The 27952-nt window shown below is 53.9% G+C and overlaps 1 protein-coding gene across 3 annotated transcripts in view; it reads right to left on the reverse strand.

Annotated features, from left to right (window-relative positions):
* LOC133352743 (sodium/calcium exchanger 1-like) overlaps positions 1 to 27952 on the reverse strand; it is a 109839-nt gene that overhangs the window by 21880 nt on the left and 60007 nt on the right. For all 3 annotated transcript variants that reach the window (XM_061568591.1, XM_061568592.1, XM_061568589.1), the window contains exon 3: positions 3903 to 4009. In XM_061568591.1, the coding sequence (XP_061424575.1) occupies positions 3903 to 4009 (107 nt within the window). The remainder of the gene's footprint in view (positions 1 to 3902; positions 4010 to 27952) is intronic.

The following is a 27952-nucleotide window of genomic DNA, read 5'->3' on the forward strand; positions in this document are numbered from 1 at the left end:
CTCATGTCTCGTATTGTCACTTCAGGCATGGATGTCCTCCGTTTCTTCTTTGCACGGCCTTCAGATTTTGTTTCATTGACTTTGCCCTCACCCGCATGCCTGACCATTCACTGCATCCGGAATCAATTTAACGAAAGGACACGAGCATATTTGTCCCTGGTCCCCGGGATATTTCCTAAAGGGGTGTATTCTCTATATATGTGTGCGTGTGTATATATGTACATTCCAATCTGTTTTCCAACGCTTTTAACTTGAATAAACAGCAATTACTTGAGAAGGGGGAAAAAAGGCAATTGAAAACTCAGCGGGCATCGAAAATGATGAATGCGGTGGCATTGTACATAGTCTGGCTCTTTTCACTCGTTTTAATCTCAGCTCGGCTGCCCGCGATCTCGCGTTGTGTTGGCGACGACTGCCGAGGCTGTGAGCCGAGCTCGCTCCGGGTGCTTGCGGGGAGCTGACAAGACGCCGGTTGCTCTGCCTGGGTAACGTCTCGCCGCAACCTTGTGTCGGTTCATCCGAGAAACTCTTCCACGACCCTTTTTACTTTAAGACTTTAAAGTGCGAATCCATCAAACTCAACGCATGAATCTGTAACAGTGGGGCATTTTAAAAAAAGAAACGTGTATTGTTCGCAGCATAAAGAGGGGCCAGAGATTTGAGGTGGATGATCAACGTCATCTCTCGTGCTTCTGTGTGCTGTGAAGACAAGCCATTGCCCCAAACATTTCCTATTACATACTTTTTATCTTTTAAGGTCACAGCAGTGTTATTGACGAATTAATTGGGATGCCTGAGCATTTACCTTTTTGATGATAGCTCCTGTTAGCTAACTATTTACAGTCAAAACCCGGCCATGAGAAAATATTTTCGAAATGTAATTCTCATCAGGCCCCACGGTGTAAACAAGTGCCATCACTAATCCTTATTATTCACCCTATCTCCCTGGCCTCTCCATTTATGTGCTCTGAAGAAGAAGTGCCGTGGCTGAAAAACATCGACTTTTATATATTTCTTCTTTTAAGGCCACACAAGAGTCACTGACGAAGGTGTTGAGATTTATTCGTGCACCACTGCCAACGGAGCAGCAGCAGCAGCAGCATCACCAAATACGTTGCTTAACTTGAAAAGTCCTACAACGCTCCACGCAGCTCACCAACACCATGGCCCTGATCTGTGTTGTTCCTGTCTAAGATCGGTATAAAATATTAAAACAAAAATGTTTATATTTCATAAATCAAAACTCCGTTGTGTTCCGAGATAATTAGCGAGTGCACGGTGGGGCGCCGGCGTGAGCGTGCATCATCACAGTTGCTGAGCACAGGCTCAAAGACCCAAAGCGCCAAGCAGCCTGCAACAAACGACATTATTCAAGTGGTAAACGATGACTGTGAATACGGATGTTTTAAATTGAGCAGGGTGTTTTATTACCGTTAAGAGAGCTTTGGAAAAGAGATGGTGTGGGGAGAGGATGTCAGCAGGGTCATAAAAGAAGCAGACATAGATGTATTGTGACTTGCCGTGTGGTGAGTGGGTGAGTGAGTGTGTTGTTGTGACCTGCAGTGTGGTGAGTGGGTGGGTGAGTGTGTTGTTGTGACCTGCAGTGTGGTGAGTGGGTGAGTGAGTGGGTGAGTGAGTGTTGCTGTGACCTGCAGTGTGGTGAGTGGGTGGGTGAGTGTGTTGCTGTGACCTGCAGTGTGGTGAGTGGGTGAGTGAGTGAGTGTGTTGCTGTGACCTGCAGTGTGGTGAGTGGGTGAGTGAGCGAGTGTGTTGCTGTGACCTGCAGTGTGGTGAGTGGGTGGGTGGGTGAGTGTGTTGCTGTGACCTGCAGTGTGGTGAGTGGGTGGGTGGGTGAGTGTGTTGCTGTGACCTGCAGTGAGGTGAGTGGGTGAGTGAGTGAGTGTGTTGCTGTGACCTGCAGTGTGGTGAGTGGGTGAGTGAGCGAGTGTGTTGCTGTGACCTGCAGTGTGGTGAGTGGGTGGGTGGGTGAGTGTGTTGCTGTGACCTGCAGTGTGGTGAGTGAGTGGGTGAGTGAGTGAGTGTGTTGCTGTGACCTGCAGTGTGGTGAGTGGGTGAGTGAGTGAGTGTGTTGCTGTGACCTGCAGTGTGGTGAGTGGGTGAGTGAGCGTGTTGCTGTGACCTGCAGTGTGGTGAGTGGGTGAGTGAGTGTGTTGTTGTGACCTGCAGTGTGGTGAGTGGGTGGGTGAGTGTGTTGTTGTGACCTGCAGTGTGGTGAGTGGGTGAGTGAGTGGGTGAGTGAGTGTTGCTGTGACCTGCAGTGTGGTGAGTGGGTGGGTGAGTGGGTGAGTGAGTGTTGCTGTGACCTGCAGTGAGGTGAGTGGGTGAGTGAGCGAGTGTGTTGCTGTGACCTGCAGTGTGGTGAGTGGGTGTGTGAGTGAGTGGGTTGCTGTGACCTGCAGTGTGGTGAGTGGGTGAGTGAGTGAGTTGCTGTGACCTGCAGTGTGGTGAGTGGGTGAGTGAGTGAGTGTGTTGCTGTGACCTGCAGTGTGGTGAGTGGGTGGGTGAGTGTGTTGCTGTGACCTGCAGTGTGGTGAGTGGGTGAGTGAGCGAGTGTGTTGCTGTGACCTGCAGTGTGGTGAGTGGGTGAGTGAGTGAGTTGCTGTGACCTGCAGTGTGGTGAGTGGGTGAGTGAGTGAGTGTGTTGCTGTGACCTGCAGTGTCGTGAGTGAGTGGGTGGGTGAGTGTGTTGCTGTGACCTGCAGTGTGGTGAGTAGGTGAGTGAGTGTGTGTGTTGCTGTGACCTGCAGTGTGGTGAGTGAGTGGGTGAGTGAGCGAGTGTGTTGCTGTGACCTGCCGTGTGGTGAGTGGGTGAGAGAGTGAGTGTGTTACTGTGACCTGCAGTGTGGTGAGTGAGTGGGTGAGTGTGATGCTGTGACCTGCAGTGTGGTGAGTGAGTGAGTGTGTTGCTGTGACCTGCTGTGTGGTGAGTGGGTGAGTGAGTGAGTGTGTTGCTGTGACCTGCAGTGTGGTGAGTGGGTGAGAGAGTGAGTTGCTGTGACCTGCAGTGTGGTGAGTGAGTGAGTGTGTTACTGTGACCTGCAGTGTGGTGAGTGAGTGGGTGAGTGTGTTGCTGTGACCTACAGTGTGGGGAGTAGGTGGGTGAGTGAGTGTGTTACTGTGACCTGCTGTGTGGTGAGTGAGTGGGTGGGTGAGTGTGTTGCTGTGACCTGCAGTGTGGTGAGTAGGTGAGTGAGTGTGTGTGTTGCTGTGACCTGCAGTGTGGTGAGTGAGTGGGTGAGTGAGTGAGTGTGTTGCTGTGACCTGCTGTGTGGTGAGTGGGTGAGTGAGTGAGTGTGTTGCTGTGACCTGCAGTGAGGTGAGTGGGTGAGTGAGCGAGTTGCTGTGACCTGCAGTGTGGTGAGTGGGTGAGTGAGTGAGTGTGTTGCTGTGACCTGCTGTGTGATGCTTGAACACGGCGTGGATGAGACTAAACACACGGGGTAAACCGAGCACTCAACGTGGGAGGGGAAATCGAGGAGTGAAGCTCATGGGAGCAGGCACCGTGGCACTCGCGACAGAAGAGCGATATGGGTGCACGTTTGCGCGTTTCCGTTTGTACGGTCGAGCCGCGACTTCCCCTCGCACGGCGCCGCAGCCCGCGGCGACACAAGACAAAGAACTTGGAAAAGGCACAAAGATTACCATTATCCGTCACCGCAAGAATCTTGGACGCACTCATCGAGCTCTAGAGGGAGGTGGTGGGGCGTGTTTCGCTTTTAGAAAACGCAGCGAGCTATCGCCTAACGCCAAGCTGTGCGTGAATGCACGCTTGTCTGCCAAAATGTGTTTTGGAAGTCCAGGTTTGGGCGCCGTCACGATGGGAGCTCTCTCGCTCGCTCACCAGTTGGGTCCGCCGGCGCAGCGCGGCCTGCGTCTCGTACCTTTCCTCTCGCTCATGTCCATGAGGCGTGGCTCGCCCAGCTCCAGGAAGAAGTTCTTGTTCTTCTCGTACTCCTCGTCGTCGATGACCCGGATCTCGATCGTCTTCCTGAAACGGAACGAGGGGTGGCACGGCGTGAGAGAGGCTGAGGTCGCGCTCATCGCCAAATAAAACTTGCTCCTGATGTAGGTCTCCTCCCCAGCGTATTGCTCTACCACGCCGGTCAGCACATGTTGGTGAAGGGGTGGGGGGTGCCCAGGGTGCTGTTCTTAATTTTCGGGGTCACAGTCCACCTAGAATCTCCATTGCCCCGGGGAGGCTCTGTAGGTGATTGCTGCAGCCAAAACTCGCGATCAAAACTCGCAAAAACCGTCAATGCTTGAAATTCCGGTCGCGAATTACACGGCACTCGCTTTCTCGACGCAATCCACGCACTCTCTGATGCTCGCCCGTCACGGCGACGCGCACGCGCTAGCGTCCGGCGTGGTTAATGTTCATGCGGGACGGGCTTCTAGAAATTCTCCCAGCCCCATTCTGGAATGTTTTAATGCTCCTAGAGGTCCGCGCTTGAAGGCAGTGCAGCCCACCACTCACGGTCACCAGAGGTCATAGTTAATGGTAATTTGATTTCATTGGATTTAAAATAAAGCAATGTGGGAGATCGAAATTCAGGTCAGGGCATTTTTAATCTTTAACGGTTTGATGAAATCAGTCAGTGTGCTGGTGCTGCGTGGATTGTTACATCGCAGCATCGTGAGAGGTGGTGATGGCTTTGGGAGGGAGGCCTCCATCTGGCAGTGGATTGACCATGGATGACGATAACGGTGATTAAAACAAATGTTGGCTTTCTAGGTGTGCACGAATCGTGTCGCAGGGGCCACATGTCCCACCGTATTTATTGTGCAATGAACACACGGCCTGCAGCGGCTAACGAGCATCAATATACGACGAACATCCATCGGAGTTTTTCCAAATGCAATCGCGCCGTTGGCTGCGTGTGGATGTGTGCACAGCGATGATTTAGTGCCACCGCGCCGCGTCTCTGGCTGCCAAGCACAAGGCCAACGGCTCTTTCAAAAACACAATCGGTGCTGGACAAAGGCTGCCGTCTTCCCCATGCCCGCCAGACGCCGCTCAAAAGATATTTCGTGCTGCTTGGTCTGGCCGTGCAACTGGGCAGTACCGCTCGCGATGCCACTTATGGGCAATTTTCTGGTGAATCCACGCCGTTGGGAGATCATTTTGTCACCTGCTGCATCACAGCGAGCGGCAATCGCACGACCGCGAGTCCATACCACCGCACAATAAACTCATGGTTACACAACCCGTGGGTGCGCAAATCCACGGCCACACCAACCCAAGGGCACGTAAACGTCGGGGAGCATAAACGCAAGGGGAACACAAACGCAGAGGCGCACAAACCCACGGACGCACGGGCAGGATGAATTGGAGCGGGTATTTTTTTGTGAGAGTGACTCCAGGCTGCTTGTAGCGGGGAGAGCGGTTTGTTTATTTATATCCGTGTATACGATGTGTGTCCCAGTGGTGTCATTGCACAGGCGTCTCTGGAAAATAGCGACACCGCGTCCATTTTCGCCGGAGTTGAGCGACGGTGGTCGGACCATCTCATCCCCCCCCCCCCCCCGCGGCGCGCGGATGATTAGAGCCACGGGGCCAGTGCCATGCCGCCGTAGCCCAAGGAGCAGCTACAAACTCCCAGTAGAATTTACACGTTTGTGGCGTCTGATGGCGTGACGTGGAGTGGACTATTCCCTGCAAGCTCGTGATGGTGAGGGGGAGATCCGGCTAATTAACCCCCCCCCCCCCCCCCCCACTTTGCCTCTGGCCATGGTACGGTCCGGTTCGCTCCGTTAGGCAATTCTTTGCACGGGCAGCGCTTGTTTGTTATCTGTTTATTGTGTGCATTTTTCAAATTATTTTCTTAAGCGCGACGACATTTATTTGCTAATCTTGAAATAAATTCAAATAGCACGTCACCGTTCAAAGAAACGCGTAGCGCAGAGACATTTCACACGGTTGCGTTTTTTACGTCGGTATTTTTAGCAGTACGCAATTGTTTGCTGTGCAAAGATAACAAACCACTCTCGTCGAGATAATGTGACTCATCGTGCAATTTCGTTTTGTAACGTTCATCTGGTTATTTCTCCAATCCCTTTATTTAGAGGAGGGTTCGGTGGGGTCACGTGGCCTAGCGACCCGAGCGAGGCCCTCACAATGGAATCATGAACCTTTACCGCAAACGACGAGGATGGAGATTTCCTGGCGCCGCCTTTTATTGTGCCCTTGACACAAAGGCAAGGGTTATGAATTTTTCATTCTCGTTTTTTTTCATTCCCCTCTCTTCCCTCCCTTTCTCTCTCCCCCCTCCGTTTCTCACCAACCGAAACGGAAACTGTACCTGCCACTGATCTCTCCATTCTCGTCCCACGCACCTCCTCCGTGGCGACCCTCCCACAACGGCGTGCGCGCGGAGACCCGACGACGTGCAGAACAACGCGGCGTGACCGGAGAACCACGATCGGCTCGCGCGCGGCCGCCCACGGTCAATTTTACCCACAAGCACCGCGGCACAAATTCCGATTTTTGTTTGGGAGATCAGAGATCCAGAGTCGCACGAAGCCCGGCGCCAGGGACGTGCTTACACAAAGCAGTACTCTCACAGGCAAGTGGGGTTGCCAGGTGTTGTAGGCGCGAGGTTGGGAGGTGGAGGCTAGGAGATGGCACCGCGGAGTGACGCACATCGGTCAGTCCGTGTGTGTGTCTGTGTGTGTGTCTGTATGTGTGTGTGTGTCTGTGTGTGTGTGTGTGTCAGGGGGAGCGGCAGTGTAGTGACCAGCTCCGGTTTGACAGCAGAGGTCTCACTCCGAATCAGTCGGGTGACATTATCGTCTGCGCAATGCTGTGTGGAAGCTACCCGGTCTGTCGCTCCGCACGAAGCTTCTGTTCTTCTCGGCCAGTCATGCCCTCCCTTCTCTATGCTTGTGATACGGGGATCCCTCTAATGCAACATCTGCGCCGGTTAGAAACATTCAGGCTGGCATGGGTTTAACCAGGCTGGATTGTGTGAGGAGCTCACACATCCTTGAACGATCTGGACACATTCCCATCAGTGAGCTCTGACAGGCAAGGCTGCGTTGGCTGGGTCATGTAGCCCGCATTTCCAGCCATCGCGTGACCGAGCAGCTTCTGTTTTGGCCGCATAGAAGGGGCTAAACGGGCACGACATGGGCTGGAGAAGAGATGGACTGATGCGGTACAGGAGGATGTGGAGCTGAGTGGACTCTCTGACAACTGGTACCAGCGGCGTTCGGATCGGCCTCTATGGAGGAGGCTCCTGAAGGACGCTACTGGGCAGTTGGAGGCAGTCGCTCTCCCGTAACAACGGAGGGCGGAGGAGTGACACAACAACGAATGGAGCACCGGGCGGCTAAAATACAGCAAGTTTCCACATAAGAGGGTACAGCTGGGTGCATCTACAGTCATCTCAGTCAACCAACCCACTTGTCAGCGAGCCTTTGACACGTCACATGGCCTCAAAGTGCACCTGGCTTGGCACAGGCGCCTTGGTGACATCACCGTCACTTACTGGCGAATGGCGGGTGTTGGTGTTGGATTGGTAGTGTAGCGGTTAGCGCACTGCACTACGAACCTGGCGGCCTTAGTTCGATTTTCGCTCACGGGCAACATCAGTGACGATTATCCGAACTGGTCCTGGGCCTCAAATGAGTACCTGGTGCGGTGTGTTAAAATATCGCCACTAGGGAGATAAAGGCGGATGGGCGTGGAGCTGGCCAACCACCCCCTCGTGTGCCGCTAACAGCACATGCCCTAACAGTCTGTTAAGGTGATATGGGAGATATTTGGCTTGTGTTTGGATACTCTGGAGGAAAACGTTACCGTAGATCATCTGATGCGTTTGCTGTAGCTGCCTCCAATATGGCTGCAAAAGCCATTAATTCCCCCTATCTCGTTGCATCTGTAAAGCTAAGCGGGTTGAGCCTGGCTATCATTTGAATGTGCAATCACCTACCAGAGATTTCCAGATGTTGTAGGCGTGCGTATGCGATGACTTCACACCCCCCATTTAAGACAGGACCTTTTCACAGTGCTGGCTACTGCCTGATGGTGCTGGTAATAACTATCAGCGAAACCTCATACCCATTGCTCGCCAATACTGCTGGTGGTACTGCTGAAGCAGTAATAGATTGGCGCGTTTGGGTGGAGGAGGGCTTACGACACAGTTTGCTCACGTGGCGATCTGACCCAAAAATCAATGACGACGGACTTTTGCGTGAAAATGCATATGCCAAGAGCGCGTGTCGTTCGAGAGGCGCGGCGCTCATAATGAGAGCGTGTGGCCGTGCGTGGCTTGGGGCCACGCAGCACGATGTGGCACGCCAGCCTTCCCAGTGAGCCAGGTCCGCGCGTCTCTTCCAATCGAGCGGCCTCTGAAATTGGCCGCTGTGATGAGGCTAATAACATCATTGGTGCCTTGCCAGAGGGAGGATAATTCGCCCCTTATCTGCATCGCAGGACAATGTCAAGAGAGAGGGCCGATCCATACAACGTAATTTATTGAGAATATTCAGAAGAGAATATTAATTGAATGTGGGTAAACAACGGTGCCGAACGCAAGCAGCTGCGACAATATTATACATCCCGGGTAAAAACCGCCAGTGCTGGAGCGGAGAAATTCAAATTTTAAATGTTTAATGAGCAGAAAAATTCTACGCACTTTTCAGCGAACGCCACTGACGGCAGCGCCCGCGATAAATGCACGCAGGGTAACGGCACTTAGGCGAGAGCGCCAGAGTAATGCCTCGTAAGTGGATTCGGTTTAGCTCCGGCTGGGGGTTAGGACGGGCGGCGTCAGGAATCTCGGCGGAGTTGGGAGTGCAGGTGGCGGGGCCGGCGGGACGCGCGTGCCGCGGTGGTTGTCCCCCCAATGCTGACAGAAAGCAGAAAGCCACGCAGGTCGTGCAACAACCGCCGCACTTTCGCCAGGCAGACGAGCAGGTCGCGTGGAAACATTACACCCCCGCAGCAGAGAGGCGGGCAAATCACGCACGGAGCGCAGGGGAGTTTTTCAAGCGGGCCTGTCTGGGTCGGTGACCCGGAAAATATTTACGCAATCTGGCACACCACATCCACTATTACCACTCATCACTATGGGCTGCGGCGAATGGTCACGTGCCATCTCACGACTTGTCAGCAACCCGGAAAATATTCAGTGAGAAGTGAAGGCGCAAGAGCACCTCCTCCCTATGAGATGTGTGAAGGTCTCAGACGCCAATGCAGCGCAGCAGAATGCCCTGGCAGCTTGCGGGAACAGAAGATGCTCAATTTGCATGAGCCCGAAAGCCCCGTACATTGCATTGAACTGCAGATGTTGAGGCTCATCGCCATCCTCGTCTCCGCCATGACCTTCCTTGTCACTATCATCCGGCACGTGCGGAACTTCGAGCAGCTGTGGCACCGTGTGTCATCACCCTCCCGTCTCTCACGATGCCATGCCTGCCTCGTCGCTCCCACCCCCCACGCTCGCCCCAAGCGTCGCTCGCACGCCGTCTTTCCAATGCATCTTCCACCTCCCTCTTCCCTACGAAATATTTCCCTGCTGGATGGTGGCGATAATGATGAAAGGCAAATTCACTGTGGGAACGAGACAACGTTCCCCATACAGCCTACATAGACTCTTGCGGCAAGCAAGTGTTTGTCAGCAAGCACATGTAAAGACCGGCGCAGCGCACAGGATGGTGGCCATCACCACGCTCACCACATTTGTCCCCCCGGTGCTGATGTTTACGCATGGCACCAGTTACTCATTTATGGCTGAGTAGACCTAGGGGAGGTTCTCACACTCGTGATCAATGTTCATTGTGGCCTGGAATCGAACTCGGGTCGCCTTTTTCACAGCACGGCGCTGTTACCGCTCCGCGCAGCCGCGCATTTGCGCATTTCTTGACCAAAGGCAGGCCAGGCTAACACGTGTCGAGATCACAGTCAGATTGGCTCGTTGTGGCTTCATGGGCATGCCGGTGGCATTTACTGGTGAGGCTCACACGGGCAATAACTCCTGATAATGAGAGGGCCACAAGCTGCGCGCGAGGCTGCCACTGTTGTGGTGACCCCTGAACCCACCACGTTCATTCTCGCCCCGAAGTCTCCTATCCAACGCTCGCACAGCACCCTCTTTTTTTTGCCATTTTCTCCGAATGTAGGTCCGTGCGTAGCAGGCATTCGAAGTCTTCGCGGGGTCGCTTTGTCCTTCACTCGCAGCTCGGCCGAGCGTCCGTGAACTCTGCGGCGTCCCGGGCCCGATCTGATCATCGGGGCCGCTGGCCAGCATCTCCCCAGGCAATCGGCCTGCGCTGACTTTGGAGACACGGCGACATTCACCGCAGTTTGCGAATGCAGATGGCTTATAATAACTACTCCGCCGTTAGGATTGCAGAGATTATCCCAGAGTGTACATTAATATTTCATGTCCACCTTTAGGCCACGCGTTTTTACATTTGTTGCCGAGTGCAGTAAGACAACAACAACAACAACGGACAGCAAATGAAAGATGCTGGCCGATATCCCACGTGGCTTGTACATTCAAATCGTTGTGAAGAAATACTTGCGCATTATTATCATCACAATAACCTGCCCAGTTGAGAAATGTCCTCCGTGCTATTTATGCATAAAGGAGAATTGACTGAGGACATGTTCACACGCGCGAGTGCCTGCGTGCATCTCCTTGTTAACGATGACCGCCCAATGCCGCGTGCACGCACGCATGCATGCACGCGACCCTTTTGTGTCGGTCCACTGCTGGATGAAGGCCTCCCCCAACAATGTGCGGGGTCGTGGGTGGGGGTCATTGGGCCACACTTGGCCCACCCTCGCGGCTGCGCGCGACTCGCCCAACGACACCGGCCAACTTGAAAACAGCAGTCAGAATAATAATGACACTCGGGGTCCCGTCGCCGTGCTGACATTCTGCGAACTTTGCATCAAATTGCTCCAAACTAAACCGAGCGGTGAAAATTAGAACGAGGTTCACGAAAATAATAACGTCGTTAGCAGTGGTGGCGCGATGCCATTTCGCGAAAGATCAACCGGGCAGCAACGAGGCGAGGAGGAAGGCCCCACCGGGGCTCAAGAGAGACCGCACGGTTTCCAGTTCGGTTGCAGTGTGTGTGTGCGTGTGTGCACGTGTTTGTGTCGTGGGGAGCAGTGGCGCAGCGGTTAGCGCACAGCGTTACTAAACTGGCGACACGACGAGCTCGATTCCCGCTCACGACCAATAGCAGTGGCGAATATTTTAACGGACTCTGGGTGACCTCCCCTAGGTTGACTCAGACTTAAATACACACCAGGTGTGATGTGTAGAGACCAGCGCTGGGGGAGGCAAAGGCAGCCGAGCGCTGTGTTGGGCACCCACCGGCTCGTGTGTCGTGCCAGCCCTGAGAGGTGCTGCTCACGAACGCACTTGCCCCAACAGTCTGTGAAGGCTACACGGGGCGAGGGGGGGGGTCTTTACAGCCTCGTGGACTATTTGTATTGAGCGCGAGGATACGTGCAGTCACAGTGCGCCACACGGGAACGCGACTACCCTGGGACCGTCGGTCACGCGCGACACTTCCACCGCCCCCCGGGGCTGCATAGCCCCCCCCCCCCGCCCCCCCTCCCCTCCACTGGTGGCGTCGGTCGTTAAATCACCGCGATTTTAGTTTTCTCCCCCCGCGAGTGAAGTATTTAGCCGAACGATGCCAGAGTCCCTTTTCCCGTGCGTTTCACGCCGCTCCGAGGGTTGATGCTGTATAAGTCCAGAATGCATGTAATTGCATCGTGAGCTACTGGCTGTGTAGGTAGCATTGATAGAGCCAGATGTATCGGTGGGGCATGATCTCCCTCCCTCCCTACCTCCTACCTCCCTCCCTCCCTCCTGACAGCAGCGTCTCTAAGCAGCGCACGCTTTTCCCGTGGATTCGCCGCGTGTTCAGCCAAGGTGACCTTGGATTGCCGACAAAAATAATATGGGTAAATGGGAGTCGCCTGGCGCGCAAGACTCCCTCCCTCGGCCGCATTGCCATCGAGAGAGACGCCCGGTCCATCCAGGACCACGCGTGCCCGTTACGGTGGGGGGGGGGGGGGGTTGAACGCACCTTTGCCAAATAAAAGAGTAAAAGAGTTCGACCTCCGCACGGGAGAGAGCCGTTTGCTCGGGGATTTCCCCGTAGAATTACCCAACGCGACAGTGTCAATGAAGGATTTGCCAAAGCCCATTTCTCCAATAATTGAGTGCAGTGTGCGCCCTCATCTCCGACGGCCGTCCCCCCCCCCTCTCCCTCTGTCTTTCGCGTGAAGACAAATCGAGAACGCTTCCGTTTACTCGCGCCTTACCCTCCCCTCTCTTCAGCGAGTCGAATTACCAGGCAGAGAGGGGACTCGCTGTACTCTCTTTGCACGCTACGGTATTTTGTAATGGGGAGCACCCCCAGCAGGCTCAACGGTGGCCCGCCCCCGATTTCCAGGAGGCTCCACGTACACCGAGGTGATTCAGAGGCGTCCGATTAGACGTCGAGGCGCGGCGAGCGAGCGCTTAATCACGCCGCTTCCGTGGCTTTTTCTTTCGCGGGTGTGGAGTTGGGAGATGCCATCAACCTTCCCTGCGCTCGCCCGCCACAAATTTCCGCCGCGACCGTGGATGTTTTTAGAGTTTATCTATGGGGGGGGGGGTTTGTCTTTTTATTTCCATTGAACCAAGAACAAATGAAACTTTTTTTTTACGCGTCTCATTTATCGCCAGTTCTTTCGCGCCCCTTCATCAGCGAGTAAACAGACGAGCCGATTGAGCGACCAAATTCGTAGGACTGTGACTCCCGTCTATGATACCATTGCGTTAGGACTTATTAATGGACGGAAAGCGATGCGTTCCGTTGATAAGTTGATAACTGTGCACATTTTCTGGGTTCAAACGGTTACAAAGGCCCTCGCAACCTTCGGGCACGTCGACCCACGTTGCGTACCGCCGCGCGTACCGGTTTGCTTTCGGCTCAACAAATAAACTGGCGTAAAACTCGCGCACCTTACCGAGGCCATTCAAGTCTCGGCGTGACCAGTATCCACACGCGCTCGCTGCCCGGGCCTCGAAATGATCACGTGGAGCGGTTTCCCAGCAGCCGAGTTGGTTCCAGCGGGTGAAGTTTTATTGGCAGCGAGTTTTTTTGCGTTCATTATTCATGGCGCCTAAACGGCGGGCGTGCGGTGCCGAGTGCTGGCTTTTTGCACGGCGGTTTCGACGCGGCGAACGCGGACTCGGATCGCGCGCCGAGGCACGTAACCTAAAACAACGCCCTCGTGGTAAATATTTAAACGAGAGAAAAAATTACATTGTGGCTGATTTTCAATAACCTTCATTTTGTATTCTCGGGCCCTGACATTTTGGAAAGTTTGCACAGTCTTCGCCTACGTTCCGCACGCTCGTGTCCAGAGCGAATAAAAAATTAAGCGTGCATTCATTTTATTCGTCAATATCCATGTTACTTATTCATGCGTTTACTGTGCGAGGCCAAGGGATCCGGTCGTGGTGATATCGTGACGCCGCTCGCAAACAGCTCCATTCCAAGCAGGTGCCTGCCATCCACCGTGAGAACTCTACGATCCCCACGAGCAGCCAATTATGCACATCGCTCATCATCCCGTCCCCCCCCCTGTCAGGCAGGCAATCAATGCTCACGTCACGCTCCGCGTTTGAAACTGCGTCTCGGCGTGCTCCATCAACGGCAGCATTATTAATGCCGCCCCGTGAAATAAAAATGAGGGCGCGAAAACGAGCATCCGCTCCCGGAAAAAATTGAAAATACAATGCCCATGACCAGATCACCTGGAATGGGGCCTGATCTCGTTGGATCGCACGAACTCTGGCAGCTTGAGCCTGGGGGAGAACCGCCATGCATGTTGACTGCTGCTGTCGGACTACATCGTCAGCGGAGGGCGTCACATCAAAATGCACTGTTGTACTGCACTATGCTCCATTGTCAGCTCTCTCCGCCTGTACCAACGTGCACTGACCAGCGTGACGTCAGAGGTTTAAATGACCCCCACGACTCGCGGTGCGGCTCATTGCACGTTGGGGATAAATACGGGGACGGCGTTGTCGCTGTGGCAAGGACGAGTGAGGTCCGCCACTCGCGGTCCACTTGGCCGGCACGGGAGAGGAAATCCCACAGGGCGCGTGCCTCGGTGGGTTCCAGGATGGCTTAATAAATTGAAATTGATTAATTTCCCCCGTGCCGATCATTCTCATCTATCGATTGTGTTTTCTTTACTCGGCTCGGCCCAAGTGAGCGGAAGTCGGAGTCGATACGGCGCTTATCGGAGCGTGCTGGCGCCGCAGCTCAACGTTTGCTCGACCGTGACAAAATAACGAAACGGGACACGCGGTGCGGGACGGCGCGAGCTCTCGCGGGGGTCTCGTCCCTTGACGACGGCCTCCCAGTGGGAAGGTCAAAGGTTGCCGTGGCGTCGGCGGTGCGTCTCTCAATGCGGTAGGTCTGCATATGACAATGTGAGGTGCCGGCGCAGCCCGCTCGGCCTGCAGGTGGCAAAGTAATACTACAATCTCCGCCCCCCCTCCAACCCTCCCCCACCCCCGTCTCCATCCGTCTTCCACGGCTGACCCCGTGTGACCCGCAGGGTCGCTTATCTTCCTTCGCAGAGGCCTCGTCCGTTCAATAGAGGTCGAGCGTGGCCACGTCAGGTAGGGCTCTGGGGCAAGATTCCAGATGGGCCTCGGACCCGGGGTCCAGGGCAAACTGGGGTGCAGGCTGCAGCATGGATACAGTGCAGGAGAGACTTTTTGAATCTGCACGCTGCATTGGTTAGACATGTCACCTCTGGGTTTTGACCTTCGGAAAAATCAAAAAGCTTGAGAACCACCGCTTTACAGAGGCCTCGGGCCACCAGCTTCGGCCTCGGAATCCGGGGCCGATGGGGCCAGAAGCCGCCGCGGTGCAGCACGTGACTCGACCGGCGTATGATCCTGGCTCTCGGATTGGCGCCGAGTTTTGTAATTGCACAACTGAGACTTCGCCTCTCTGTCCACGTCGACGTGAGTGTGAGTGCGCGTGTACACGCCACACACGCGCGCGAGTACCCACGTCGTGGAGGTGGTGTGGGTGCGTGACACCCACACGTGCCTACCAACGAAGCAGGTGGCGCATGTAAGATTCAATGTGCACATGATTTGAGTTCCCTAGGAGAGATGCGGGTTTCTCTGGGCCCTCCGGCTTTCCTCCCGTGCGCAAAAATACCAAGAAACAAGGAGGGAGACGCCGCAGAGCCGCGAGATGTCTCCCGTGGCCGCTCGCGTTTCCTGCTTCAGGGTTTCAAGTTTTTCCCGCGTTCCTGTGCCGTTCCTCTCGGACCACATTCTGCAAGGAGTCTAAGCACCGCAGTCTCTTTACAGAACACACTCACTCAAAAAAAAACATTCCGTTAATTAATCGCCGCCGCATTCCGTGGCCTTTGGGTGCCTCCGGCGCTCACGAGGGGCCCCCTTATTTGGGTGTTTCCACGGAGACGAGTTTTCCATTGCGATTGTGAGTAAGGGGTTAACGAATCAGTCGGCCACACTCCGATGAAGCGGGCCTACCCTCGGCGCGGTGGCCCGGTTAGTGGGAGCGGCACCGTGTCAAGGTTGCCGTGATGGTAGTGTCTGACGAGTGCGCAGAGAAGCGTGGAGAGAGATGCGTGCTCGGAATTATACACTGACAGACGTAAAGAGGAACACATGGCCGAGGGGAGGCACGCAAGTTACTGACGTGAATATCATAAAGCCAGCGGCCTTGGGCTGGACGCGTCGCTAGAAGGGATGATGGATGACAGTCAAGAATAATGATGGAGTGGCAGCCAGGGAATGGACTGCGTCTGAAAGAACATCCACCAAGGAGATGGAGCAATTGGTTTATGTGCAGGTGCTGGGTTGATTATTCCATCGCAGGATCGCAAGGTGAGGTGACTGTGATGTGGGGAGGCCTTCATCCTGCAATGGATTGACCACGGCTGATTGATGATGTTTAAGCAATGGCTGATGATGAGGACGACGTTGGTGCAAACGATCATGCATGCGCGCGTGCGCGTGTATTTCGCTGGGTTGCGTCTGTCCACCTGGGCCCAATCGGGCTCCGGATCGCGGATGAGCCGAGGTCAGGATGCAAGGAAATCTGTCAATTTGGGGCTTACGGTTATGTGAGCCGGCGATCGCGCACACACTCGGGAGAAAGAAAGAAAAAAAAAACCTAAACCGGAAATTCTTGGAATCTGCGGCATGATTGCCTCCCGGCGGGGATCACCGCTGTCGACCAGGAGTAGCCAAAGCCAACGGGGAAAAAAGGAGCATCGACAAAATATTTCCGCTTAAACGTCTCGCGTACGAGAAGAAAAAAAAACTACATTCTTAGCAATTGTGGCTTCTCGTGCAGAATGACGCCTCTGGGTCTGCTTAGCACGCAGCGCAATCGCACGTTAATTGTTTCTCTGTTTGCAAAATTTATTTGTTCCGATTGATGGGAAGCGCACAGTCAAATTGAAAACTAATTTCTTTGCAACTGCTTTTTATGTTTAGTTTGTTGTCCTCCTACACCTCTGATTAGTACGGTTGGTTGCGTCCGGTGCGAAAGAAGTTCAACGGTACACACATACATGAAAGAAACATGCGTACCCAGAGTGTGATTAAACGAAACGATCTCAAATACGCTCCTCTCTCTCTCCTTCCCTCCCTTTCTCCCATCCTCCGTGTATCGCTCGCTCTCCCTCTCTCTTTCTCCTGGACCCTCCCTCTCTCTCCTGCTCTCTCCGTCGCCCTCGCTTTGAATTTTGTTCACCCTTTGCCGATCCGTATTACTCGGCTCTCTGTGTTTGCGAGCGTTAGTTCGATCCTCACGTCGGCGCCTGCTCGTTTTGTCGCAGTCCCATTATTTGCTAATCGGTGTCGGCGATGCCAGGAGAGGACCGCGGCGAGTAAGGGTCGCACCGCGCGACGGGCGAGATGGCGCCGTGCTCGTTTTCACGGCCGAAACAACGCCGCCTCCGCTCGGCCGTGCAATAGTAAAAGATCAGACGTTGGTCGAGACCCGTGCCAGAATGGCGGACAAACAGGAGGGAACGCGCCCGTAGAAATGGGGCAAATAAATCGGCCCGTAGCGCAGGAAGAGAGACGGGATTAGGGCTGAACGATTAATCGATTTCAAATCGAAATCGCAATTTGAAACAATGCGATTAGAAAATCGCAAAGGCTGCGATTTTTTGCGATTTGAAAAGTCCTACTATTACTTTTTTATTGGAATTGGTTCATTATTTATTATGATAACTTTATTTATTTAACGTAACAATTGTTCTATGTTTGATTGTTCTATTTCAATTAAATGTTTAATAAATACATGTTGGAAGAAATTCATAGCTTTTAAGTTCTCATCCTTGCATTAGAATATATAGAGCAGTTCATATTTTGATGGTATCATATGGTAATGCTCCATCACATGTTTTAAATCTATTACACGGTGAATATTGAACTGAAGCTTCACTTTAAAAACATTTAATCGCAAATCAAATCGCAATATCTGTCAGAAAAATCGCAATTAGATATTTTCCCAATATCGTTCAGCCCTAGACGGGATCATCGCATTGCAGGGCCGCGAGAGGTGGCGACGACTCCAGGGCGAAGGCCTTCATCCAGCTGTGGATAGATCACGGCACGCCGTGCGCGACACCGCACGGCGTGCCGTGAGTGACGGTCCTCGCGCTCGCAGTAATTGACCGCAGAGCAATTCAGCTTCATTGCCCCCGACATCCATCACACACGCCACGGACTTAACCCCTCCCCGTGCCGTCGCTGCGTGGACACCGCCCAATCGGGGGTGGATCGAGGGGCACGAGGAGGGAATGAGGAGGAAGAGGAGGAGAGAGAAGGGTCAGGTTTGGTGGTCATTAGGGCAGTAAAGAGACAGCCGCTCCATCAACGATGCAATGAATTGGGATGCACGGCCACGAACCACGGTCACGGTTCACGAAATTTATTTTTCAAAAAAATGTTTCGTTTGTGTTGTCGTCTCATGTACTTTGTGTCTCATTTGTACAGATTTGTTCGGTCCATTAGCCTAGATGAAATGCTTGCATATTATTTCCATATTATTTTCACAGCCCGGTCCACTATTGGATGAAGCAGCACTTTGTGAGACTCGCCGTCCACCGTAGCATTGTGGAATTCCCACCACTCGCTCAGGAGATGAGCGCCAACGCCTCAATGCTCATTCGAGCAGGATAGGTTTCGTTTGGTGGTCACCCAATGGCGTCTGCGTTATTCTCTTTGGGATCCGCCTGCAGTTGGGCTTGCAGTCCGAGGTGACCCCCCCATCATCCCAGCCGTACGCATCCTCCTCTTCTCACTCACCTCACCTTGCGCTCGTACCGGGCCGGCTCCCGACGATGGCACGTCGGGTTCGAGCGTGCGTAGACGTCGCCCGAGCTGACGATTGGACAGATGGCGAGTTCGTCGCCGGATTCCGAGTGCCCTCACCTGCTTATTGCTGCGTAAGCAATCCCCGCGCGGGTAATTGAGCCAGCGAGTACGCAAGGCAGCGCAGGCCCCGGCGGACTTTCCGCGCGGTGGAGCGAAGTAAGTTTCCGTTCAACTTCTCCCATCCCGCTGCCCCTCCTCCCCTGAAATGGACCGGCGCCCTTGGCGTCAAAGCCGCCTTTGTTGACGTCGCCGTGCAAATGCAATTAACGTCACAACGTCACTTTGTTGCGCGAATTTGTAATTTCTCCGCGGAAAGGCTTTGCCCGCACCCCCTCCCCTCCCCCGCCTCTTGGCGAGCAAATTCCATCAGCGGTGCAAAGCCCTGCCTGGCGAACGCCCACCCCTTGTCAAAACACACCGTGGCTGGGTGGAATTTTAAATGTTAAAATACAGATAAAATTTTTTATAAATGGGACAAATTAGTTTTCATCAATTGGTGCCCATTTAGGAGCTCGTTGTCGTCGTTCGTGGCAGCGGAGAGCGCCGCTGTCCGCGCGCGCTCCGTCTGCGCCGGGGGCCCCACGCGCTCACGGGATCAGCGCCGCAACTCAAGCGCGCGCGCTCTCGTTTTGTTTTCACGTCGCCGTCACGGCCGATTTCCTGCGCGACTTAGCAACGCGCGGATGCGTTCCAGGTCGCGTCGCTTGCCGGCATTGCTTGTGACAACACGGCTGGTGGTGGAGGCGGCGTGGGGGGGATGTGTGATGAAGCACTTTTTTTCGCGCAAATTTCCTGTGCTCTTCTCACTTGCTCTTTCCTTCTGCCACAAAGACAAATGGACTCTTGGGCCAAGTGCTGTTAGCGGCACACGAGGGGGTGGCCAGCACCACGCATACTCGCCTTTGTCTCCCTAGTGGCGATGTTTTTACGCACCACACCAGGTACTAATTTGAGGCCGAGTCGACCAAGGGGAAGCCCAGGACCAGTTCAGATAATCGTCACTGGTGTTGACTGCGAGGGGGAAATCGAACCGGGGTCGCCGGGTTCGTAGGGCAGCGCGCTAACCGCTACACTACCGCTCCTTCTCTCACGTATGCACAAGCACGTGCGCGTGCGTGACACACGTGCTCGTGCGTGATACACGTGACACGCGTGAGAGGGGCTGCGTGTATGGCGTTACTCGGGCAGCCCGGGCGGCCAGGCGGGGTGACACGGAGCACAGCCGAAGTCTCGAGGCATGGTGCAGAACGTGACGAAATAGAGCCGTCGGGTCTGCGCTGAACCAACCCTGAGCTCCTGGAAAAATGTACTCTCTAGTTCTCAGCCTGGGACGGGGAGGCAGGGCTGGGAAGAAGCTCCACGGGCGTGCGGAAAAGTATCGGAGCAGCAAAAATGAAACGCGGTAGTGGAGGATGAGCGAGCACGGTGGTGGTGGTGGTGCTGCAACACGGTGCACGAGAGCTGGCACCGCTCGTGCTCCCTGTGGCGCCGCACGCTGCGCCGTAGCCACGGCAGCCCTCTGGGCCCCATCATAGGCGAGCGTCGTGCAGCCCTCCCCCCTACGCGCGCGTGTGTGCGACGCGGCACGGATCGGAGTGGGGGGGGGTCTGTCGCGTGCCTACTTGAGTCGCGGTGTGGGTGCAGGGCCGCACCCCCTGTGCGCTCGGTGTGAGGTGTCGGATGTGAGGGGTGGGTTGAGGTGAAGGAGGAGGGGTGAGGGTAGCGCATTCTAAACCACGTGATTCCATACGTTGCACGCTCCTCGTGGTGTAAATAAGCTGCACATTTGCAAGAAGGTACTGCTTGATTTGACAAATGTAACATCAATGCTCCTTATTTGCCTACGAAAGCCTCACTTGGGAGTTGTTTTCAGGCGGGTGCAGCATCTGCTGCTGCTGCTCTGCGTGTTTCTTTGCAATCGAGCGACACTTCACGTCACGCGGTTCCCCGCGCTCTGAGTCTGGCCAGGCGAATCCTGGCCACGGCTAACGTCAGCTGCGAGTGACATCTGGGCGGGTCTTTGGAACTCCATTCACCAACCCGCACTGACCAGCGTGGTGAAGTATGATCAAACAACACGATCCCCCATCACTGACATCGATGTGGAGAGGCCTTCATTCATCAGTGCTGTAATCATCACGATCATTGCACTCAGTACTACCCATCCAAAAATCAATTGGTCATTAAATGTGTACGCTACAAATGCAAGGACTTAAACAATAATTGTCACTGTACTGTTTAACTATTGGCATAACCTTAATATAGTTTTTTTTGGTGAGATTCCGTAAATATAAATGTGTCGTTAAACCCGCCACCGCCCAACACAGCCAATTCGTAAGGTTTGTCACGTTAACAGAACGTGTCAATTCGTCACTAGTCCAGCACACCGGTGTGTTGGAGAGCAAATCCACAACATTTACAATCCGAGACCGACGTTTCGCCAGCAATTACAACGAGCTTCATCAGGCGACAGACAGATTTGGATGATACTGGTCGCGAATGCCAACGGCGTTTATTGGCATTTACCTTCGCGCTGTTCACAGCCGACCGCCGGAATTGATGAGAGCGGCGCAGTGCGGCGTGAGAGGAGGGCCTGGGCCGGCGGTGAATACCCGGAGCTCCTTCCACGCCCACGCTCCCCACCCACACTCTCCACCCACACTCATTGCCCCTCGCCCACGCACCCCACCCACACTCCTTGCCCATGCTCCATGCCCCTCACCCACACTCCCCACCCACGCTCCCCACCCACGCTCCCCACCCACGCTCCTTGCCCCTCGCCCACGCACCCCACCCACACTCCCCACCCACGCTCCCCACCCACACTCCTTGCCACTCGCCCATGCTCCCCACCCACACTCCCCACCCACGCTCCTTGCCCCTCGCCCACGCACCCCACCCACACTCCCCACCCACGCTCCCCACCCACGCTCGTCTCTCCGCCGAGCCTGGCCCGTCCCGCCACCGCGGCACGCACCCCACCACACCCCCACCCCGGCTCCGCCGAGGATAGCGAGGGCGGTAACGCTTGGAGGCATCGGTAATGATAAATACACCTCGTTATCTCGCCGTCAGTGCGATCTATCGGTTAACAAGACGCACGCTCCCGTAGTGAATAAAATTAAAGTGTTTTCTTGCCCAATCAGCGACGGAATTCCCTTCGCCTTTCTGCGATCATTTAGCCCGGTGATATTTGCATTTTTCAGCCCTTGCGGCCTCGTGCAGCCGAGGAGGCCACAGCGAATCACAGTTCACTAACGCCACACTCAAGACCCCGTGCGCGATTCATTTCTCATCGAAGGTTTATTTTTTCTTTGGATTGCTTCGCATACTGGAGTACGCAGGTGGTACGTGACTAATAGCCACAGCCGTAGGGTGAAGTCCACTGGACGCAGTGTGCCGGATGCGGAATAATCTCAAGACGGGGTCACTGGGCCCTGCACCCCCACCACCTCCCTTACGGCACCTCGGATCTTCTTCCTGCAGCGGGGGTGGCTCGCGACCGTCGGACAAAAGGAGTACTGAGCGGTCGGAACCGCTCGCACGCCACACCACGAGCGTCCCCTGAGCTCCTGTCCGGAATGGCTAGGGTTGTAAATAAGTAAAAAAATCCCCTGTGGCCAATTGAATCGCCGAGTAGGTGACTACTCCTTACACCCCGAAGGAAAACACAGGACGCAACACACGCCCAGGCTCTTGTGCATCGCCTTTGCCAAAGCGATCACCCTCCTCTCGGTGTTTGGACTGTGTCACAGACAATTCCACACTGGCTCATACGCTAACCGTATGGGGCGGCACTCCCTCTCTTTAGCAGGCCTGAACCGGTGGTGTAAAACTCCGCATCGCCATGCTGGGTGCCAGCCTAACCGCAGGATGACCACCGCTGACTCCCCGCGGACTACGACTCATTATGACTGATCCCACAGGGCCGATGGGCTGAGTTGCTCCCCATGCCAGGATTTGAAACTTCCAACACGGTGCCAAGCTGACAGGAAATGTCTGTATAAGTGTGTGTGTCTCTTGTGTGCGTGTTTGTATAAAAGTGTGTGTGGCTATCAGTGTCTGTATCGGTGTGTGTGTCTGTATCAATGGAACATCCTCGCCGGTTAGAAACATTTAGGCTGGCCTGCCTACGATCCATCTTGGGTTTAACCAGGCTGAATTGTGTGAGGAGCTCACAAATCCTTAAAAGATCTCGACAAAGTCCCATCGGTGAGCTCCTTCGGCAGGCAAGGCTGCGTTGGCTGGGTCATGTAGCCCGCATGCTCAGCCACCGCATGCCGAAACAGCTTTTGTTCGGCCGGATCGAGGGAGCTAAAGTGCCGCAGCACGGGCTAAAGAAGAGATGGAGTAATGCGGTACAGGAGGACGTGGAGCTGAGTGGACTTGCCGATGATTGGTACCAGCGGTGTCAAGATCGGCCTCTGTGGAGGAGGCTCGTGAAGGATGCTACTGGGCAGTTGGAGGCAGTCGCCCTCCAACAACAACGGAGGGCGCAGGAGCGACGCTCACAACAACGAGCGGAGAGCCTGGTGGCTAAAGCACAGCAAGTTGGCACAGTAGGGGGAACAGGTAGTGCATCAACCAGTCGTCTCGGTCATCTCAGTCAGTCGACCCGTGGCACCTGGGTCTGTCCCGTGATCTCCTGCCAGCGGGCGTTCGACACTTCACGTGGCCTCAACATGCACATAGCCTGGCACAAGCGTCGTGGTGACGTCACCGCCACTTAGTGGCGAATGGCGGTTGTTGTGTGTTGTATCTGTATGAGCGTGTGTGTGTCTATATCAGGTTGTGTGTGTCTGTATCAGTGTGTGTGTTTGCCTGTATCATTGTGTATGTGTCTGTATTAGTGTGTGTATGTGTCTGTATCAGTGTGTGTGTCTGTATAAGGAGAGGGAAGGAGGGTGGCGGGGGGGTTTCTCTGCCCTGGAGTCCCGGGAGGGTGGACGCCTACATCTAGCTCTGGTGCAACCCGCCAAGTCCCGGACGACTCGCTCGCCGTGGTTCCAAATCCTCTGGCATGCACTCGAATACTGGTGCGTGCATGCGCGTGCGGGGAGTGTGGTGCGTGCCGTTTCCACCGCCACGCGACTCGCCGTGAACACGGCCTCGGACCTGAGTACAACGTCGTCTCCTTGTTCTACGTAACCCCCTCTCACCCACGCCACGCTCGTTCTCTCTCTCTGCAGATGTTGCCTCCCTACCTGTCTCTCTCCCCCAGGGTGCGACGAGGAGGTTTATTTTCTCAGCAAGGCTCGTGCTTTCACGAAACCGTCGAGTAACGGCACGTCCTCCCACAATGCCGCTGCGCTGTGCTCGCCGCTCCCCTTAGAAATCCATTTCGTTTACGCGCAGAGGAAATAAAAACTCGCCTCGCCTTAAAAGCGGCCGCGGCGGCGCGGAGCACAAAGACGGCGCAACAATGACATTTTTTTTCAGAAAGGAAAACCACAAGAGAAGCAATAACAAAAAAAAACCCCGTCCGCATTGTGACACGAAACCATCAGAGACGCGAAAAAATGGGCACACGGCTGCTATCGGGGGACCCTGAAGGCAGCTGTCACGGCCCCCCCTCCCCCGCCGTCGAGCGCTCAGCGGTAGAGCGAGTGGCTCGTACCACCCCCCACCCACCCCGGGGCAGCACGAGCGGCGTCGGCTCGGAGGGAACCGCGGCGAGAGGGGCAGCAGAGGGCAGGAGGAGAGGTGGAAAGGTCACGATCAACGTTGTTGCCGCGTCTGTCCCAACCTCGATATCGACTCCCTCCCAAAAACCGTGGCGCCGCGATGGATTGCGGCACGATGGGCTGCGGTGGTCACTGCGATGGAAACCCTTAAAAGGCACGCGGCATTGAAGTCACCCTCAAATATCCCGGGATTATTTCGATGCACTGAGACATCTGATCTCGGTGGCATCACAACCATTCACTCTGCCTCACCTGAAGCCACCGAATGGATTGCTAAACTCAACATTGAACTCCAACTGCTTCTCCCAGCCATACCAAGAAGAAAAAGAATGCATGTGCACATTGGGTAACAATGGCACAGGTCGGGTAGGTGGAACAGCAACGCCGGCCCGATTTCCACAGTAAGGGAGGCTGATGCGCAGACTGTTGCTGATTTAAAGCTTTCGTGACTGCAGGGATTCATCTTCTTGGTTCTTTCGGTAAAGTCACGTAGAAGGGAAGTAATAAAATAATAAAAATAAAACATAATAAATATTTTATTATGTTTTATTTTTATTATTTAAAATAAAATAATAAAAATATAACATAATAAATATTTTATTATGTTTTATTTTTATTATTTTATTACTTCCCTTCTACGTGACTTTACCGAAAGAACCAAGAAGAAGACTGCTGCTGCATAAAGGGCCTCGTGTAAACGCTGCATTTACCCCTCTCGCAGACTCAGCAATGGCCGCGTGGAAGGAGCGAAGAAAGGAGAGACTGTGCCAATTCCTCGTGCCAGTGCGCTGGTGCCCCTCATTGGTATGCGCGGCGAGCCACCGGTGCCCGGCTACTGATGCCGCTGCTGCCTTCGAAGCGCTGCGCTGCCTGTCCGTTTGTTCGCCCGTGCGTCCATCTGCGCAGGTTGAACCGTGAGCACCGTAAGGTTTACGCGACATTGCGCATCGTTGACTTCACCGTTTGAATTCTGAACGTTTTTCGTACTGAATGTCAGAGCTTGTCAAGTATCTGGCCCCGCGAAGAAAATGTAACAATCGTGAGCCATGCTGGGGATGGAAGGAGGATGACATAGCCGAGCTTTTGAGCAAAATAACCCGGTTTGTTTGAAATATTAATTCGCTACGCCGCAAAGGCACGGTGTCTGCGGCGTTTAAATTAAAATCCACGAGGAGGGTTGAGCCCTACAGTGCGGCTTAGTAGCAAATAAAAAAATGATATTGATGTGGCCAGAAGGCGATAAACCAACGTGGGAAATGGTTCACTGGGCTTCAAGTAAAATTTATACTTTTAACAAAAAATAACTGGACAAGAATTTACACCGCTGACTTAATGGTCGACCCTTTGGGGCCACGCAGAATGTAATAATTTTCTGCAATGAGTTCGCTTTATGCGATGTGGCCGTTGTCAGAATTTTGTGAAGAGGTGGATCTGCCAAGGTATGGATTTACAGAGGGGAAGGGACCGAGGTCATGATGGAGTAATTTCGAGATGGGCTCCCGTCTGGCCAAGTGGGACACGTGGCCCTGAAGCAGCCGCCCCAACTGTGAGCGCGTGAGTTAAAGAATGTCCGCTAACCAAGTCGAAGTGTGAGTGACCGCGTAACTGAGTGACTGACCTCTGTGAGTGACTGCGCAAGCAAGTGAGCGGCCGAGCGAATGACTGCACGAGCGACCGCGTGAGTGACCGAGTGACCGACTGTGAAGATCGTAGTGGCCCGTGCCCATAGTGACACAGCTCCTAAGCTGCCAACCCCAACGGAAGTCCGCTTAGAAGCGCCTGCACGTAAGGGGCACGCGCTGGGCGCCCGGGTGAACAAGTAAATAACTCCACTGCGCTGTGATCTGCGCCGCGTCGCTTCTCTTTGAAGCCTGCCCTCAAAACCACTCTGGCTTTTTCCCTCGCTGGTATGCTGCTGGTCACGTACCCACCCCCCCCCCCCCCCCAATGCTCCTCGCTCCCCTGCGTGGCCACAGTGACTCTGCCGTCAAAGCACAAGGACATTTATAAAAAATATAATAAGTACATTTGGTGTTTGCGCTATTCTCGTAGCACGGAGGCTGTTAGAAAGGCAATATACGTTCCTCCGGAACATCTGTTCCCCCAGGAACGAATGTGCAGGAATGTTGGTTCCCCGTACAAATATTTGTACCCTTTTATTTTTTCGTAACAAAGTAAATCCGTCCTTGAATGTGAGTATCTACGCATTCGTTTTCATCTAAAAGCTCTATATTAAGACCACTTTCCCAACTTACTTGTGAGCCCAGTTGCTCAGTTTGTCTTCCAGCGTTGTGCAAAACTTCAGGGATCTTGTCGCGCGAGCAGCCATTTGGCTCCTCGCGCGACGAGGAACTCCCATTGTGACCCTTCAGAGAAACAGCGGGCGCGCATTCACTACTGGAACACAATAAAAAAAAAATGTAATTCTCGTAGCACCTCAGCGGGTCCATCTTCTAACATTACCGACCACCCAACCCCAGCTCCCCTCTCCAGCATAGTTTAGACTCTACCTCCCCATTGGGGGCCCTCAACATGAATTATTTTGCCCCCCTCCACCCTCCCCCACCCCTTCCCATTCAATATATAAACTCCAAGAAGGATGTGTCGTTAAACCCACCACCACCCGACATAGACAGTTAGTAAGGTTTGTAACGTAAACAGAACATGTTAATTCGTCACTGGTACAGCATTCCAGTGTTCTGGAGAGCCAAGCCACGCCATTTACACTCTGACTACGACGTTTCGCCAGTAGTTACAACTAGCTTCATCAGGCGACAGCCAGATATCGCAAACACCAAATTTACGTGATCTAACCCAAAAAAAACTGTATTATGGATGACATTGGTCGCGAAAGCCTACGTGTTAAACTCCAAGAAGGATACAAGAAGAGATGTAAGATTTGAGATAAATATCCACTCCACTGTAAACATATAGATGCAGCGAGATGAGAGAGATGTGGACAAGAGATGGAAATGTAATTAAAGGAGAAAAAATATACCGACGAGAGATTAATTCCACTTTTCACGTTAATGCATTTTTTTATTACCATATGAATTCGAGCTGTTATCGGGTGGCTTTGTTCTCTTTTTGGTGACTCAAGGGCCCCCTCTTGAGCTTGTTGGGATTCCTGAGCTGTCGCTTGGTTTGCTTTAGCCTCGCGTCACCGCGGAGGCCACCTCTCTGCGAAGCTCGATATTTCCTGAAGAAGGCTACGTGGCCGAAATGTCGAGGCCTCGCCCACTCAGCGATGGTAAAGACAAACGCTGTCCGGTGAGCAAACCCAGAATATGGAGGTCAACATCATCACGCATTACCCAGAGTACACACACAGGGCACACGCAGGACTCCCCCTCGGAACTCGCCCCCCCCCCACCTCCTGGAGCACAAACGTTCACTCTCACGGAGCGGATTCAATTCAGTGTTTTGGTGACAGGCATTTGCGCTTAGAGATTTGCCTTGTCAATCTGAGCTTATTTGTGACAAGCGATGATGACGGTGATTTTAAGAAGCTACAAATCGCGACTCCCCATGAGATGATGGTGACATCACAGATTGACATGAACTCTAACAACAGTCACAATAATAACCTCATTAATTTAAACAGAAAAGTGTCAAGATGTTTATAGGGTAGGTCTTGCCGTTGGACTGTTGGCAAATGCCATTTTAGATGATTGCTTTACGCTTTCTGCCTCCGCCCGGTTCGGCCTCGGCGCGCGCGCTGTTGCTGCGCTCGTGATCAATGTGTGGGTATGTTGATGATCCCCAAGCGTGGCGAGGCAAGTCGCACGCTGAGTCAGCACGGGGGAACCCGCTCGTCACGCCCGCTCCTCGAGGGGA

The sequence above is a fragment of the Lethenteron reissneri genome, chromosome 41 (assembly GCF_015708825.2).
Source record: "Lethenteron reissneri isolate LAM-NWPU_2019-01 chromosome 41, ASM1570882v1, whole genome shotgun sequence".
In the NCBI taxonomy this organism is placed as follows: Eukaryota; Metazoa; Chordata; class Hyperoartia; order Petromyzontiformes; family Petromyzontidae; genus Lethenteron; species Lethenteron reissneri.